The sequence below is a fragment of the Procambarus clarkii genome, chromosome 8 (assembly GCF_040958095.1).
Source record: "Procambarus clarkii isolate CNS0578487 chromosome 8, FALCON_Pclarkii_2.0, whole genome shotgun sequence".
Lineage (NCBI taxonomy): Eukaryota > Metazoa > Arthropoda > Malacostraca > Decapoda > Cambaridae > Procambarus > Procambarus clarkii.
The window spans coordinates 43,858,287-43,874,573 of NC_091157.1; the positions used below are offsets into that span (position 1 = coordinate 43,858,287).

Here is a 16,287-nt window from a genome sequence, read left to right on the forward strand (position 1 = left end):
GTAGATCAATCCTCTCAGTTCCGGGACGAGCCTGGTGGCATACCGCGGAACCTTCTCTAACTTTGTCTTGTGTTTAACTAGGTATGGACTCCAGGCTGGAGCTGCATACTCCAGGATTGGTCTTACATAAGTGGTATACAGGGAGATTCCTTACACAAGTTTCTGAAGGCAGTTCTTATGTTGGCCAATCTAGCATATGCCGCTGATGATATTCTTTTGATGTGGGCCTCTGGGGACAGGTTCGGTGTGATATCAACCCCCAGATCCTTCTCTCTATTTGACTCTTGCAGGATTTCCCCTCCCAGATGATACCTTGTGTTCAGCCTCCTGCTCCCTTCGCCTAATTTCATCACCTTACACTTTCCTGAGTTGAACTTTAGCAGCCATTTTCTAGGCCATTCCTCCAGTTTATCCAGGTCATCCTGTAGTCTCTGTCTATCTTCATCCGTCTTGATTCTTCTCATAATTTTTGCATCATCAGCAAACATCGAGAGGAATGAGTCTATGCCCTCTGGAAGATCGTTCACATATATTAGAAACAGGATGGGTCCAAGTACTGAGCCCTGTGGGACTCCGCTGGTGACATCTCGCCACTCTGATGTCTCCCCCCTCACCGTTACTCGCTGTTTCCTGTTGCTTAAGTACTCCCTTATCCTGTACTATCCACACATACTCCCTGTGTGTACTCACCTAATTGTACTCACCTAATTGTACTCACCTAATTGTACTCACCTAATTGTGCTTGCGGGGGTTGAGCTCTGGCTCTTTGATCCCGCCTCTCTACCGTCAATCAACTGGTGTACAGATTCCTGAGCCTACTGGGCTCTATCATATCTACATTTGAAACTATGTATGGAGTCAACCTCCACCACATCACTTCCTAGTGCATTCCATTTACTAACTACTCTGACACTGAAAAAGTTCTTTCTAATGTCTCTATGGCTCATTTGGGTACTCAGCTTCCACCTGTGTCCCCTTGTTTGCGTCCCTCCAGTGTTGAATAGTTCATCCTTGTTTACCCGGTCGATTCCCCTGAGGATTTTGTAGGTTGTGATCATGTCCCCGCTTACTCTTCTGTCTTCCAGTGTCGTAAGGTGCATTTCCCGTAGCCTTTCCTCATAACTCATGCCTCTTAGTTCTGGGACTAGTCTAGTAGCATACCTTTGGACTTTTTCCAGCTTCGTCTTGTGCTTGACAAGGTACGGGCTCCATGCTGGGGCCGCATACTCCAGGATTGGTCTTACATATGTTGTGTACAAGATTCTGAATGATTCCTTACACAGGTTCCTGAACGCCGTTCTGATGTTAGCCAGCCTCGCATATGCCGCAGACGTTATTCTCTTTATGTGGGCTTCAGGAGACAGGTTTGGTGTGATATCAACTCCTAGATCTTTCTCTCTGTCTGTTTCATTAAGTACTTCATCTCCTATTCTGTATCCTGTGTCTGGCCTCCTGTTTCCACTGCCTAGTTTCATTACTTTGCATTTACTCATGTTGAACTTCAACAGCCATTTGTTGGACCATTCACTCAGTCTATCTAGGTCATCTTGTAGCCTCCTACTATCATCCTCTGTTTCAATCCTCCTCATAATTTTTGCATCGTCGGCAAACATTGAGAGGAACGAATCTATACCCTCTGGGAGATCATTTACATATACTAGAAGCAGTATAGGTCCAAGGAATGACCCCTGCGGGACTCCACTTGTGACGTCTCGCCAATTTGAGACCTCACCCCTCACACAGACTCGTTGTCTCCTGTTGCTTAGGTACTCCTCTATCCACCGGAGTACCTTCCCTTTCACTCCAGCCTGCGTCTCCAATTTTCGCACTAGCCTCTTGTGTGGCACTGTATCAAAGGCTTTCTGACAGTCCAAACATATGCAGTCTGCCCACCCTTCTCTTTCTTGCCTTATTTTTGTTGCCTGGTCGTAGAATTCAAGTAACCCTGTGAGGCAGGACCTGCCATCCCTGAAACCATGTTGATGCTGTGTTACAAAGTTCCTTCGCTCCAGATGCTCCATCAGTTTTTTTCGCACAATCTTCTCCATCAGCTTGCATGGTATGCAGGTTAGGGACACAGGCCTGTAGTTCAGTGCCTCCTGTCTATCCCCTTTCTTGTATATCGGGACTACGTTAGCTGCTTTCCAAATATCTGGCAGTTCCCCTGTTGCCAGTGATTTGTTATACACTATGGAGAGTGGTAGGCACAGTTCTCCTGCTCCTTCCTTTAGAACCCAAGGGAAGATTCCATCTGGGCCTATAGCCTTTGTCACATCCAACTCTAGTAAACACTTCCTTACTTCCCAGCTGGTAATCTCAAACTCTTCAAGTGGTTCCTGGTTAGCTATTCCCACACTTACCTCTGGAATTTCTCCTTGCTCTAAGGTGAAGACCTCCTGGAATTTCTTATTCAATTCCTCACACACTTCCTTGTCATTTGTAGTGAATCCTTCCGCCCCTATCCTTAATTTCATAACCTGTTCCTTTACTGTTGTTTTTCTCCTGATGTGGCTATGCAACAATTTAGGCTGAGTCTTTGCCATGCTTGCGATGTCATTTTCGTATTGTCTTTCTGCCTCTCTTCTCATCCTGACATATTCATTCCTGGCATTCTGGTATCTTTCTCTGCTCTCCAGTGTCCTGTTATTCCTATAGTTTCTCCATGCCCTTTTACTGTGCTGCTTAGCTAGCCTACATCTCTGATTAAACCATGGGTTTCTCATCTTCATTTCTCTGTTTTCCTTTTGGACTGGGACAAACTTGTTTGCTGCGTCCTTGCACTTCTGTGTGATGTAATCCATCATATCTTGGGCCGTCTTTCCCCTGAGCTCTGTTTTCCATGCTATATCTGTTAGGAATTTTCTTATCCCCTCATAGTTTCCCTTTCGGTATGCTAACCTTTTGGTTTCGGTATCCCTCCTCGAGTTCAATAACCCTTCTTCAATCAAGTACTCAAACACCAGTACACTGTGGTCGCTCATTCCTACTGGGTCCTCAAAACCGATTTTTCTTATATCGGAGTCGTTCAGAGTGAAGACTAGGTTGTGTCTCGATGGTTCATCATTGCCTCTCATCCTTGTGGGTTCTCCCTTGTGTGTGTGTGTGTGTGTGTGTGTGTGTGTGTGTGTGTGTGTGTGTGTGTGTGTGTGTGTGTGTGTGTGTGTGTGTGTGTGAGAGAGAGAGAACTAGTTCCTTCTTAAGTATCATAAAGCTGCACTGTAAAACAGTATCGATGAGACGGCAAATCCAACCTTGCAATGTTCTATGCAAAACCTGTTAATCTTGCAGAGGGCCAGAAACCACTTTTCCAGGAAGTCAGCCAACTCCAGCTCCCAAAGAGCCGCGAACAGCTTTTCCAAAGAGCAAGACTCTGAGCTCTTTCCAACTCTTCCACCTCCTCCTCCAGAAAACTCCAGGTTTGCTTCACAAATGTCAACAAAACTAGCCACTACTTCAAACGTTTCAACTTGTCCAAACAGCACGAGTATATAATTGTATAAACAAGGCTTAATATCGACGAGGCTAATCATATAGAGACTAGAAAAGACAAAGGAGGCGAAGGGAAGCGAGCACCGTCAATAGCTTCATCTCAGACAGACCGACGGGTGTAGGGTAAGGATGGGTAGGGGGTGGTAGGGAGTGGGTGGGGGGGGGGATAAGACGCGGATGTCTCCCTTTATCTTCCCCATCGGCGTTTAAGCGGCAGTAAATCCGTGAATCATGCGAGGAAGGGGTGACCATTCAAGCCAGCCAGCAAGCCCCACCACCTCCAGAAAGGGTGACTCTGCCAGCTGGCTAGCCAGCCGGCCAGCCAGGCAGCTAGCCAGCCGGCCAGCCAGCCAAGGCAGCTAGCCAGCCGGCCAGCCAGCCAAGGCAGCTAGCCAGCCGGCCAGCCAGCCAAGGCAGCTAGCCAGCCGGCCAGCCAGCCAAGGCAGCTAGCCAGCCGGCCAGCCAGCCAAGGCAGCTAGCCAGCCGGCCAGCCAGCCAAGGCAGCTAGCCAGCCGGCCAGCCAGCCAAGGCAGCTAGCCAGCCGGCCAGCCAGCCAAGGCAGCTAGCCAGCCGGCCAGCCAGCCAAGGCAGCTAGCCAGCCGGCCAGCCAGCCAAGGCAGCTAGCCAGCCGGCCAGCCAGCCAAGGCAGCTAGCCAGCCGGCCAGCCAGCCAAGGCAGCTAGCCAGCCGGCCAGCCAGCCAAGGCAGCTAGCCAGCCGGCCAGCCAGCCAAGGCAGCTAGCCAGCCGGCCAGCCAGCCAAGGCAGCTAGCCAGCCGGCCAGCCAGCCAAGGCAGCTAGCCAGCCGGCCAGCCAGCCAAGGCAGCTAGCCAGCCGACCAGCCAGCCAAGGCAGCTAGCCAGCCGGCCAGCCAGCCAAGGCAGCTAGCCAGCCGGCCAGCCAGCCAAGGCAGCTAGCCAGCCGGCCAGCCAGCCAAGGCAGCTAGCCAGCCGGCCAGCCAGCCAAGGCAGCTAGCCAGCCGGCCAGCCAGCCAAGGCAGCTAGCCAGCCGGCCAGCCAGCCAAGGCAGCTAGCCAGCCGGCCAGCCAGCAGGCTCACAATCCCTCCTCTACAACCACGGGCTCGGGAGGTTGACCCAGCGCCCAACATTCAATCTTGACGTGTTATTCGCTATCCAGTGAAAGGAATTTACATGATAAAGACTATTGGCCAAGTTGGCAGAGACATTTTGAATTCGGTAGGAATAGAAGGTGGACGAGGGGTTAACTCGGGAGTGGAGGGGGAAGACGGAGAAGGAAGGTGGGAAAGAAGACTGAAGAGGGAAAGAGAGTTTGTGAAGAAAGCTGTAGTTTAGATTTCCCACGCGCGCGCGCGCACACACACACACACACACACACACACACACACACACACACACACACACACACATACATACATACAGGGTGATGGTGGCTGAGTGGACAGCATGCTGGACATGTAATCCTGTGGTCCGGAGTTCGATTCCCGGCGCCGGAGGAAACAAAACTGGGCAAAGTTTCCTTCACTCTGATGCTCCTGTTACCTAGCAGTAAATAGGTGACTAGGAGTTAGATAGCTGTTACGGGCTGCTTCGTGTGTGTGTGTACTCACCTATTTGTGCCTGCAGGATCGAGCATCGACTCTTGAATCCCACCATTCTTGCCATCGGTTGTTTACAGCAATGATTCTAGTCCTATCATACCTGGTTTTAAAATTATGAATAGTATTTGCTTCCACAACCTGTTCCTTAAGTGCATTCCATTTTCCCACTACTCTCACGCTAAAAGAAAACTTCCTAACATCTCTGTGACTCATCTGAGTTTCCAGCTTCCTCCCATGTCCCTCGTTCTGTTACTATTCCGTGTAAACATTTCGTCTATTTCCACTCTGTCAATTCCCCTAAGTATTTTATACGTTCCTATCATATCTTCCTCTCCCTTCATTTTTCTAGTGTCGTAAGGCTCAGTTCCTTCAGGCGCTCTTCATATCCCACCCCTCGTAACTCTGGGACGAGTCTCATTGCAAACTTCTGAACCTTTTCTAGTTTTCTTATGTGTTTCTTCAGGTGGGGTTTCCATGATGAGGCGGCATACTCTAAGACTGGTCTCACGTAGGTAGTGTAAAGCGCCCTAACGTACGTGTGTGTGTGTGTGTGTGTGTGTGTGTGTGTGTGTGTGTGTGTGTGTGTGTGTGTGTGTGTGTGTGTGTGTGTGTGTACTCACCTATATGTACTCACCTATATGTGCTTGCAGGATCGAGCATTGACTCTTGGATCCCGCCTTTCTAGCTATCGGTTGTTTACAGCAATGACTCCTGTCCCATTTCCCTATCATACCTAGTTTTAAAAGTATGAATAGTATTTGCTTCCACAACCTGTTCCCCAAGTGCATTCCATTTTTCTACTACTCTCACGCTAAACGAAAACTTCCTAACATCTCTGTGACTCATCTGAGTTTCCAGTTTCCACCCATGTCCCCTCGTTCTGTTATTATTACGTGTGAACATTTGATCTATTTCCACTTTGTCAATTCCCCTGAGTATTTTATATGTCCCTATCATATCTCCTCTCTCCCTTCTTTTCTCTAGTGTCGTAAGGTTCAGTTCCTTCAGCCGCTCTTCATATCCCATCCCTCGTAGCTCTGGGACAAGCCTCGTCGCAAACCTCTGAACCTTCTCCAGTTTCTTTATGTGTTTCTTGTGTGTGTGTGTGTGTGTGTGTGTGTGTGTGTGTGTGTGTGTGTGTGTGTGTGTGTGTGTGTGAGCCTTTCGAAGTGGGCTCCTGAAGCCCACTTCGAAAGGACATTATCAGCGGCATATGCAAGACTGGTTAACACAAATGCCTTTAGAAATTTGTGTAAGGAATCATTTACAACCTTGTATACCAAATATATCATACTAATCTCTGAGTACGCGGCTCCAGCATAGATTCGATGCTTTGTCAAGCATAAGAAGAAGTTGGAGAAGGTTCAGAGGGTCGCCAGTAGACTAGTTACAACACTGTGAGGTAAACACAAGACGAGTTTGTTGTCTGTTACAAGTGACAGTATTATCAGACATATCACATGCGTAACAGATGGCCGGATCATCAGTTGGTATATCAGTAATTAATTAATGCGCAAACACGCTGAGAATTTTGTTGCTCACCCGAGGTCAGCCCAGTTAAAGGAGGCACAAGAGCACCTTTGTGCTCGATTATAAATGAAGCAAATCCACAAGGGCCGTGGCGAGGATTCGAACCTGCGTCTAGGAGCATCCCAGACACTACCTTAATCGACTGAGCTACGATAGGGTAAAAGAGTTGAAATCGAAGTTCTACTGAACTTACTGGATCCTGTAGCCTCTCCGAGGCACAAACCAGGATTTTACACAACTCCCCCTCCCCCCCTGCACCTGAGCTATGTCAATAGGCCGTTCTCCCTCTTCGCCCTTACATCATTACACACAGAGATCACACTTATATATAATCACTTATATGTTTGTAATGACTGAAGTAGTTCGGTTTCTAAAGTGTCAAGAACAGCTTTCAGGCAATTTACAGATCCGTGAGGCCCTTGTCCTGGCTTGTCAAAGTACTGAGCAAAGCAAACCTGTGTACCACCCTTAAGAAACAAGCCTTCCAAGCCTGGAAGGGAAGGGAACTATCGGGGGTAAGCACCACGCCATTACGACTATGCAGCACTGGGAAGGGATCAGGATAAGGATTTGGGATGGGACGGGGGGGGGGGAAGGAATGGTGCCCAACCACTTGGACGGTCGGGGATTGAACGCCGACCTGCATGAAGTGAAATGGTTGATGCTGATATTGATTTTTAGCATCAACCATTTCCCAAGGACTTTGCACTTGATGTAAATTGAAGACATAAGCTTATATATTAGTTAGAAGTATGAGTTAAGAATATATAATAATTTTGAGGCTCCGAGCACAAGAAACTAGTGAGAGAACTTGTCATAAATTAGTCTGCACAATTCTAAGGGTTGTTAGGCAAGTTATTAAGTAGTCTGAGGGTGTGTTATGCCGTCTTCTCCAGAAGTTGATTTGTGTTTATTAAATGTAGTTTTAAGTTCGTAAGGGGAGAGAGAGATTACATTTCTCATCTGGGCCCAAGAATGTAAAGTGACACGAATGAGAACGAGAGCTTGGAGGGTTGCTGGGGCCAGGAGGTGAAGTAGGGGAGAGGAAGAGGCGAAAAGGAGCGGACAGGATGAGGAGGGAAGGAGAAGTAGAGAGCAGGAGGAAATGAGTCAGAAAAGACGACGCAGGAAGAGTTACAGCCCTGTGGCAGGTAAGTCCACCACGGGCTCACCACAGCCCGTGCTACTTGCCCCGCTACTGAGTCAGGTAAGTCCACCACGGGCTCACCACAGCCCGTGCTACTTGCCCCGCTACTGAGTCAGGTAAGTCCACCACTGGCTCACCACAGCCCGTGCTACTTGCCCCGCTCCTGTGCCAGGTAAGTCCACCACGGGCTCACCACAGCCCGTGCTACTTGCCCCGCTACTGAGTCAGGTAAGTCCACCACTGGCTCACCACAGCCCGTGCTACTTGCCCCGCTACTGAGTCAGGTAAGTCCACCACGGGCTCACCACAGCCCTACTTGCAACTTTTGGGTCCCAGCAGCTGAATCTAGAACACCACCACCACCTCCGGTAGCAGTAGGAAGCAGGATGAAGACGCGTAGCAGATGCTGTCTGGAATAACCCCAATATTTCCTGCTTGAAAAATGACCCCCATGTAAAATGATTAAAGATCTTCATCCGTCATCCATACCATTCATCTCCTCCTCCGTGTCGCTCTCTCTTGCTCCGTGTTACCGTGGCTCTCTCTCTCTCTCTCTCTCTCTCTCTCTCTCTCTCTCTCTCTCTCTCTTTCTCTCTCTCTCTTTCTCTCTCTCTCTCTCTCTCTCTCTCTCTCTCTCTCTCTCTCTCTCTCTCTCCTCCCTCTCTCTCCTCCCTCTCTCTCTCTCTCTCTCTCTCTCTCTCTCTCTCTCTCTCTCTCTCTCTCTCTCTCTCTCTCTCTCTCTCTCTCTCTCTCTCTCTCTCTCTCTCTGTCTTTCCTACCCTTATAAGTATCATTTCATTCTTCCAGTTACAAAATTTCCCTCCCTAAACCCTTTATGGAATAATATTTCCCTACCTATCCCTGTCTGAAATCATAGTTCCCTCACCTATCCCATACTGGAGCAATTGTTATATTGGTTCCTATCCCTTGCGGAAGTAATATTTCCCAGCCTATCGCGTGAGTAAGAGTTACCCATCTATCCCTCGTGTGAGTTACAGTCCCCCACTACACGTTCAGCATCTTGGTCTGTCACAAGGCAGGTCTGGATCCTGAACCATAGGACTTACAACTGTGCAGTGTTGGAAGAGCACTCTGGAGATTCCATACTGGCTACTACAAGAAGTACACTCACAATGCACTCGTAATGCACTCACAATGCACACACAATGCACTCACACTGCACTCACAATGCACTCTCAAAACAGCTGGGAGAATGACATTCTCCAACACGAGTCATGTAGGAATACTAGGGAATGACTTTGTACTTGAAGCTGCAAAACTTACAGCTAAGGGGGGGGGGGAGGAAAGAGGCAGTTATCAGGGGAAAGCGCCAAGCCATTACGACTATATAGCACTGGGAAGGGGTCAGGATAAGGATTTGGGATGGGACGGGATAGTGAAGGAATGGTGTTCATTCACTTGGACGGTCGGGGACTGAACCCCGACCTGCATGAAGCGAGACCGTCGCTCAACATTTACATATCAATAAAGTCGAACAATAGATTAAGAAAATACCTAGAACTAGAGCAATGAAGGCGATGAGTCACAATAACGTGGTTGAAGTATGTTGACCAGACCACACACTAGAAGGTGAAGGGACGACGACGTTTCGGTCCGTCCTGGACCATTCTCAAGTCGATTGTCTCAAGCCGACCAGTCACAATCGACTTGAGAATGGTCCAGGACGGACCGAAACGTCGTCGTCCCTTCATTTTCTAGTGTGTGGACTGGTCAATATAGACCAATGAAGATGTTGTAAAAGTGACTATTTTATATATATATATATATATATATATATATATATATATATATATATATATATATATATATATATATATATATATATTAATATATATATATATATATTGTCATGTAATAATTGTATATAGTGTGGACGGAGCTAATTGTCTGAGAGTTTACCGACCCCTTCCACGACCTTCACTAGAGCCGCCCGCAGCGCCACCATGTGACCAGCGGCAGGTTTTCTATGTCGGTGATGTACTCGCCAAACAAGCGGGAAATTATAATTTCGAAGTAACGTATTCCTAGAAAGCGTCTTAACGCGGCCCTGTAACGTGGTGGAGATCCTATAGTCGGCTCCTAACTGAAAGGGCCCGAGTTTGATTCCCGCAGCTGGACAGAAACACATGGACATGTTTCCTGTCACCTGATGCCTCTGTTTCCCTTGTAGTAAATACCTGCAAAGGTAAGTAATCCTGCCTGAGTAACTGTGACATAAGCAGGTGTTTCCGGGATGGTTAGTAGTTGGCGTACGGGGGACCTCAACTAGCGTAAGCAAGGTACCCGTCCCCGACAATGAGAAGCGAACCCCACGCCCACACGCCCACACGCCCCTCACCCTTATCTCTCGATCCCTCAAATTAAAGAAAAGATAAATATCTTGTAAGAGCTTTTCCGGCGCCGCCCCGGTGGCCTTGGGAAGGGGGTACTGCGGCCCCGTTGGGGGGGCAGGAATGGGTGGGGAATGGACGGGGGGGGGGGACTTAGCCGGATGGGGGCTAGTAGGGGAAGGGAGGGATAGAAAAGTGGGGGGGGAGAGAGATCTTACCACAACAAAGGGGGAAGAGCGCAATTTTGGCCAGGCGCCGACTCCAGAGTATCCAGAAGGCTTTATTACGATACATTAGCTTGATGTTCTAGATTTGATGAAGTTCTTCGTCCATCTCCGAGGACTAGGTGATCCTCGCCTCTCAACTACAGCGCCCTAAGGGTCAGTTCTCCATGTCTTGTACAGATCTTATTTTGGTTTAAATTCCCATTTCTTCGTTACATCGCGGAGTCTCTCGTATCATCAAACATTTCGCTTAATTTCAGAGAGCCTGTCTGAGGCGGCCAGACTGGCCGGATACCATGGAACCCCTCCTTATAACATTCCAAATTTCTTACGGAGGAGAACGAGAAAAGGAGTAAGGAGAAGGGAGGCAATAACGAGGGGAGGGAGAAGGGAGACAGTAACGAGGGGAGGGAGAAGAAGGGTTGGTTAACGAAAGACTTCGCCTATAAGGCACTATACACAAGGCTACGGTAATGTGATCGTTGGCGGTTCTCCTGCTTAAGTTCCCCTTAAGGGGGTAAAGAAAACGGGGAGATGCTAGCGAAGAAATAGTTTGGAAATGTGGAAAGGGAACTATCAGGGGGAAAGCGCCAAGCCATTACGACTTATTTCTTGTTAGTTATGATAGCCATTACACTGCTATCATAACTAACAGAGTTATGATAGCAGGCGGGCTGTCCGCCTTGCTAGCACAATGTGTATGTTGTATTGTTCAGCTTTTGGCAGTGAAATGCGAGTGTATGTATGGTTTGTTTCGTGTATTTCAGCATGTATGGCTGTGTACTGATGTATACTGTGTAGCATTCACCTCATTCATACTTATGTATAGATTCACACTCAGATGCTTATGTATAGATTCACACTCGGATGCTTATGTATAGATTCACACTCAGATGCTTATGTATAGATTCACACTCAGATGCTTATGTATAGATTCACACTCAGATGCTTATGTATAGATTCACACTCAGATGCTTATGTATAGATTCACACTCAGATGCTTATGTATAGATTCACACTCGGATGCTTATGTATAGATTCACACTCAGATGCTTATGTATAGATTCACACTCAGATGCTTATGTATAGATGCACACTCAGATGCTTATGTATAGATGCACACTCAGATGATTATGTATAGATGCACACTCAGATGATTATGTATAGATTCACACTCAGATGCTTATGTATAGATGCACACTCAGATGCTTATGTATAGATGCACACTCAGATGATTATGTATAGATTCACACTCAGATGCTTATGTATAGATGCACACTCAGATGCTTATGTATAGATGCACACTCAGATGCTTATGTATAGATGCACACTCAGATGTTTCCAGTGAGGTTTTTTCAATCATAAGTGTTGTGATCATAAGTGTTTTAAGTGTTTTAAGTAAAACACAAATCATAAGTGTTTTTCGTCTGTGTTTCATCTTAAAATATGTATTGTAGGGCCTTCATGCTCTTGAGTAGGCTCCAGCTCTTGGGCCAGCAAGAGCTGGTCGGTCGGCCGAGCGGACAGCACGCTGGACTTGGGATCTTGTGGTCCCGGGTTCGATCCCGGGCGCCGGCGAGAAACAATGGGCAGAGTTTCTTTCACCCTATGCCCCTGTTACCTAGCAGTAAAATAGGTACCTGGGTGTTAGTCAGCTGTCACGGGCTGCTTCCTGGGGGTGGAGGCCTGGTCGAGGACCGGGCCGGGGGGACACTAAAAAGCCCCGAAATCATCTCAAGATAACCTCAAGGTAACCTAACCATCAGTGGGGCGTCTCATCTTGGACATCTGTTCTAAACACTGTTCTAAATTCTGTTCTAAATTCTAAACACTGTTCAGACTTTCGAACATTTTCCACACTCTGGTGGCCTGTTGTTCAGTGGTTGTATGTTCACAAGTTCATTTAACTCCTGAATTATACTCTCGGACGCAGGTTCGAATCCTCTTCACGGCCCTTATGGATTTGTTCATTTGATGCATCACGCTAATGTGATTGTTGTGTGTAATACTCCTGAATTGTTTGGGCATATGGTGGACGATGTTTTCCTACTCTTCCTAGTGGCTAGTTTGGCACTTCTTGTGGGTTTTGCAAGTTAGTTTTATTTAAGGTATATATAATGATACTAGAGCAAACTGTCCTCCTACAAAGAACGTCGGTTTTCGCTCGCATGCGAAACATAAGGCTAAAAATTGTCGTACTAGAAAATGGAAGCAGCTGGCGAAAGTGACGTTCTGTCCCGTTTTCTGTTTTGGGTTCTCTGGTAGGTTAGGAGAGACCACTTTAAATTGACCGTTTTCCTGAGATTGGGAAACTTCAGGAGAACGGGCTGACTGGAGGGTACACGAGATGAATCTTGTCTTGAATCTTGAATTAGTGTCGCTGTGTGTTCGTGCTAAGGTTACGGAATCTTGTCTGTTTACCTAAAACTGTTTTTTCTCGTCTGTAAGAAGAGGTGGGGGGGGGAGGGAGAGTGGGGGAGGGAGAGTGGGGGAGGGAGAGTGGGGGGGGGGAGAGTGGGGGAGGGGGAGGGGGGGGGGAGGGAGAGTGGGGGGGCGTGTAGAGGGGATGTTAGAGGGGAAATTGACACAATTATGAGGGGAGGGGCAAGGGAGCAGCTCACCCACTAGCATCACAACTGTTGCTCTTGAGGGATAGCGATTTCGCTGTTGGGAAAGACGGAGACCGAACAGAGAATTACCCCAGCGAGTGAAATCCAAAAGAACGAGACCCCAGCGAGGAAGACACCAGCGAGGAAGACCCCAGCGAGGAAGACCCCAGCGAGGAAGACCCCAGCGAGCCAGACCCCAGCGAGCCAGACCCCAGCGAGCCAGACCCCAGCGAGCCAGACCCCAGCGAGCCAGACCCCAGCGAGCCAGACCCCAGCGAGCCAGACCCCAGCGAGCCAGACCCCAGCGAGCCAGACCCCAGCGAGCCAGACCCCAGCGTGGAAGACCCCAGCGTGGAAGACCCCAGCGAGGAAGACTGTACCTAGCGAGCAAAAGAAAAAAAAATGTGTCTTCAACATTCATGTAATTGGCTGGAGTCATCTCATCTTCACCTGTGTTTTGTTTAGGTAAAAATCTGCAGTTTCGCGTTGCACAGCTTTACAAAAAGCTCTCTGTATGTGGAGTAAAAGAACGGAGTTCCAGACCTTTTTTTACCCGTTAACAGCGTTAAACGAGCTTCTCTCAACGCTGAACAGTGTTCTCCAGCACTTGTTCACGTTCAACAGTGTTCATGAGCTTCTATTAACGTTGAAAAGTGTTCCTGCACAGTAGCATGGAACACAGTGGTACGGTGGTCAATAGTACAAGTTATATATGGACACAGTTTGTGCTGTTTTAGTAAATAAGGATAAAATGCGTAGAGGAGTTTAGTGCATATGGGAGTAGCGAAGTACAGTGATTTATTCTTAAACTTTTCATTCACTTGCACCTCACCATCTTTTGCCTTAAAGAGATCCTTAAAGTTATGACTGGACTGAAGAGATGTACATCCATAAATAAATTATTATAATTATTATCATTACAATAATGAGAGAAACCACTGGGGCTGTGAGGTGATCTCGAACTCCCGACCAAGGCATTGCCAGCCGCATACTCTACCACTGAACCATCTATGACTTGCATAAGTCATACAACCAGATTTCTACTGAAATGACAGGACGTCTGCATTCTCCTCCTGATGCCCAATCACTTGGGCTGGACGGTAGAGCGACAGTCTCGGTTCATGCAGGTCGGCGTTCAATCCCCCGACCATCCAAATGGTTGGACACTATTCCTTCCCCTCCCCCCCCCCCCCCGTCCCATCCAAAATTTTTATCCTGACCCCTTCTAAGTGCTGGGTGCAGGCAGATCAACACCGTACACCTCAGCTTCAGATTCAGGGGCCAGATTCACGAAGCAGTTACGCAAACACTTACGAACCTGTAAATCTTTTCTCAATCTTTGACGGCTTTGTTTCCAATTATTAAACAGTTAATAAGCTCCGAAGCACCAGGAGGCTGTTTATAATAATAACAACAGTTGATTGGGAAGTTTTCATGCTTGTAAACTGTTTAATATATGTAACCAAAGCCGTCAAAGATTGAGGAAAGATGCGCATGTTCGTAAGTGCTTGCATAAGTGCTTTCGTGAATCTGGCCCCAGACAGGCACTTGTGGTGGTCGAAGTGACTCCCACAACCATCCAACACCAACCCAAACCAAAGATAATATACCATCATTGCTGACAATTACAGAGGTAACTTCTATGAGACGTATACATTCAATACAACAATGAGACGTATACATTCAATACAACAATGAGACGTATACATTCAATACAACAGGAACTTTGAGAAGTTTTAACATGGTCTGAAACTCTACATGGACAGATCCCTGGGCAAGCCTGAATTAGGGTCAGCTACCACTTGTGGTTCCCTAAGTATTCCTCCAGAGGTTGAGTGACAAAGGCCAACATGGAACTAAACATGATGACAGGAGAATGTTGACCAGACCACACACTAGAATGTGAATGAACGACGACGTTTCGATCAGTCCTTCACCTTCTAGTGTGTGATCTGGTCAACATTCTTCAGCCACGTTATTGACTCATCACCTTCATGATGACAGGAGGGGTCCTCAGGCTTATCATCTCGCTGATTGGAAGATTTATATACTCAACTCATTTTGTTGAGTATATTGAGTATGAATACATAGTTCATACAACAGTGATATGATTATCAAACTGGCTTTAAATTAGTTGTCATCAAGCCATCTCTTTGTGAGATGATATCTTTAATAATATCAAGTCTGCAGCTGGGTGTATCTCTTCTTTTTCCATTGTTCATTTGTTGTATTCCTCACTGTCGACCTGTTACACCATTACACATCACCCATATTCCCATGTTTTTTATTCCAGTCACGTTCATATTTCAAGCAAAGTTCGAGTGGCCAGTGATAAGTAAATTCCCTATAAACAGAGGTTATGCTGGCTGGATGAGCGAGCCCCTTTAGGTAAAATTATAATCATTCGTTCCGGATTTATTTCTTCAAGTGTAGTTGAGCACGTCAGGTCAAAGTGTATATTGAGAAGAGTTTGAGGATGGACTTTTGAAACACGTCCTGAACATTTCCTCAAACTTCACTTTACCTTACAAAGGATCACTGTGTAGATCATATACTTCACAACGATGCCAACCGAGTCATTGAGAGTTAAATAACTTTTCTTGTGATCAGGATGACAAATTTCAAAAGCTTACTCTTATTCATACTTTCAGAACAAAAATAGGCAAGCTTGGACTGAGCAAAAAAAAGTCAAACTTGACCTGAGCAAAAGTAGTCAAACTTGGCCTGAGCAAAAGTAGTCAAGCTTGGCCTGAGCAAAAGTAGTCAAGCTTGGCCTGAGCAAAAGTAGTCAAGCTTGGCCTGAGCAAAAGTAGTCAAGCTTGGCCTGAGCAAAAGTAGTCAAGCTTGGCCTGAGCAAAAGTAGTCACACTTGGCCTGAGCAAAAGTAGTCAAGCTTGGCCTGAGCAAAAGTAGTCAAGCTTGGCCTGAGCAAAAGTAGTCACACTTGGCCTGTGATGATGTAAAATGATCTAGGTACTGGAGACTACTTTGGCAAGCATCTATAACTCAAAATCTGGATCAAGAGAGTGTCAAGTGAGTTCAAAACAACTTCAGAACATTTGCTGCGATTGAATCTGAGGAAATATTCATCACGATATATTTCAGATATTATTTCTGAATCTTTGTATATATTTCATATGGAACAATATATATATATATATATATAATATATATATATATATATATATATATATATATATATATATATATATATATATATATATATATATATATATATATATATATATAATATGTAGTATATATATTTCAGATCTTAACACCACACTTTTAGTCTAGATTAACAAAACTTGATCATAAATAAACACATCCTACATGGTAAACTACTTGCTTAGCCTGGCC

General features: G+C 46.6%; 1 protein-coding gene across 1 annotated transcript in view; it reads left to right on the forward strand.

Annotated features, from left to right (window-relative positions):
- Nucleotides 1-13,311, forward strand: part of LOC138360841 (P-selectin glycoprotein ligand 1-like) — a 22,380-nt gene extending 9,069 nt beyond the window's left edge. The window contains exons 2-3 of the mRNA XM_069320356.1: nt 3,289-3,416; nt 13,040-13,311. Coding sequence (XP_069176457.1) covers nt 3,289-3,416; nt 13,040-13,311 — 400 coding nt within the window. The remainder of the gene's footprint in view (nt 1-3,288; nt 3,417-13,039) is intronic.
- The last annotated feature ends 2,976 nt before the right edge of the window (nt 13,312-16,287 follow it).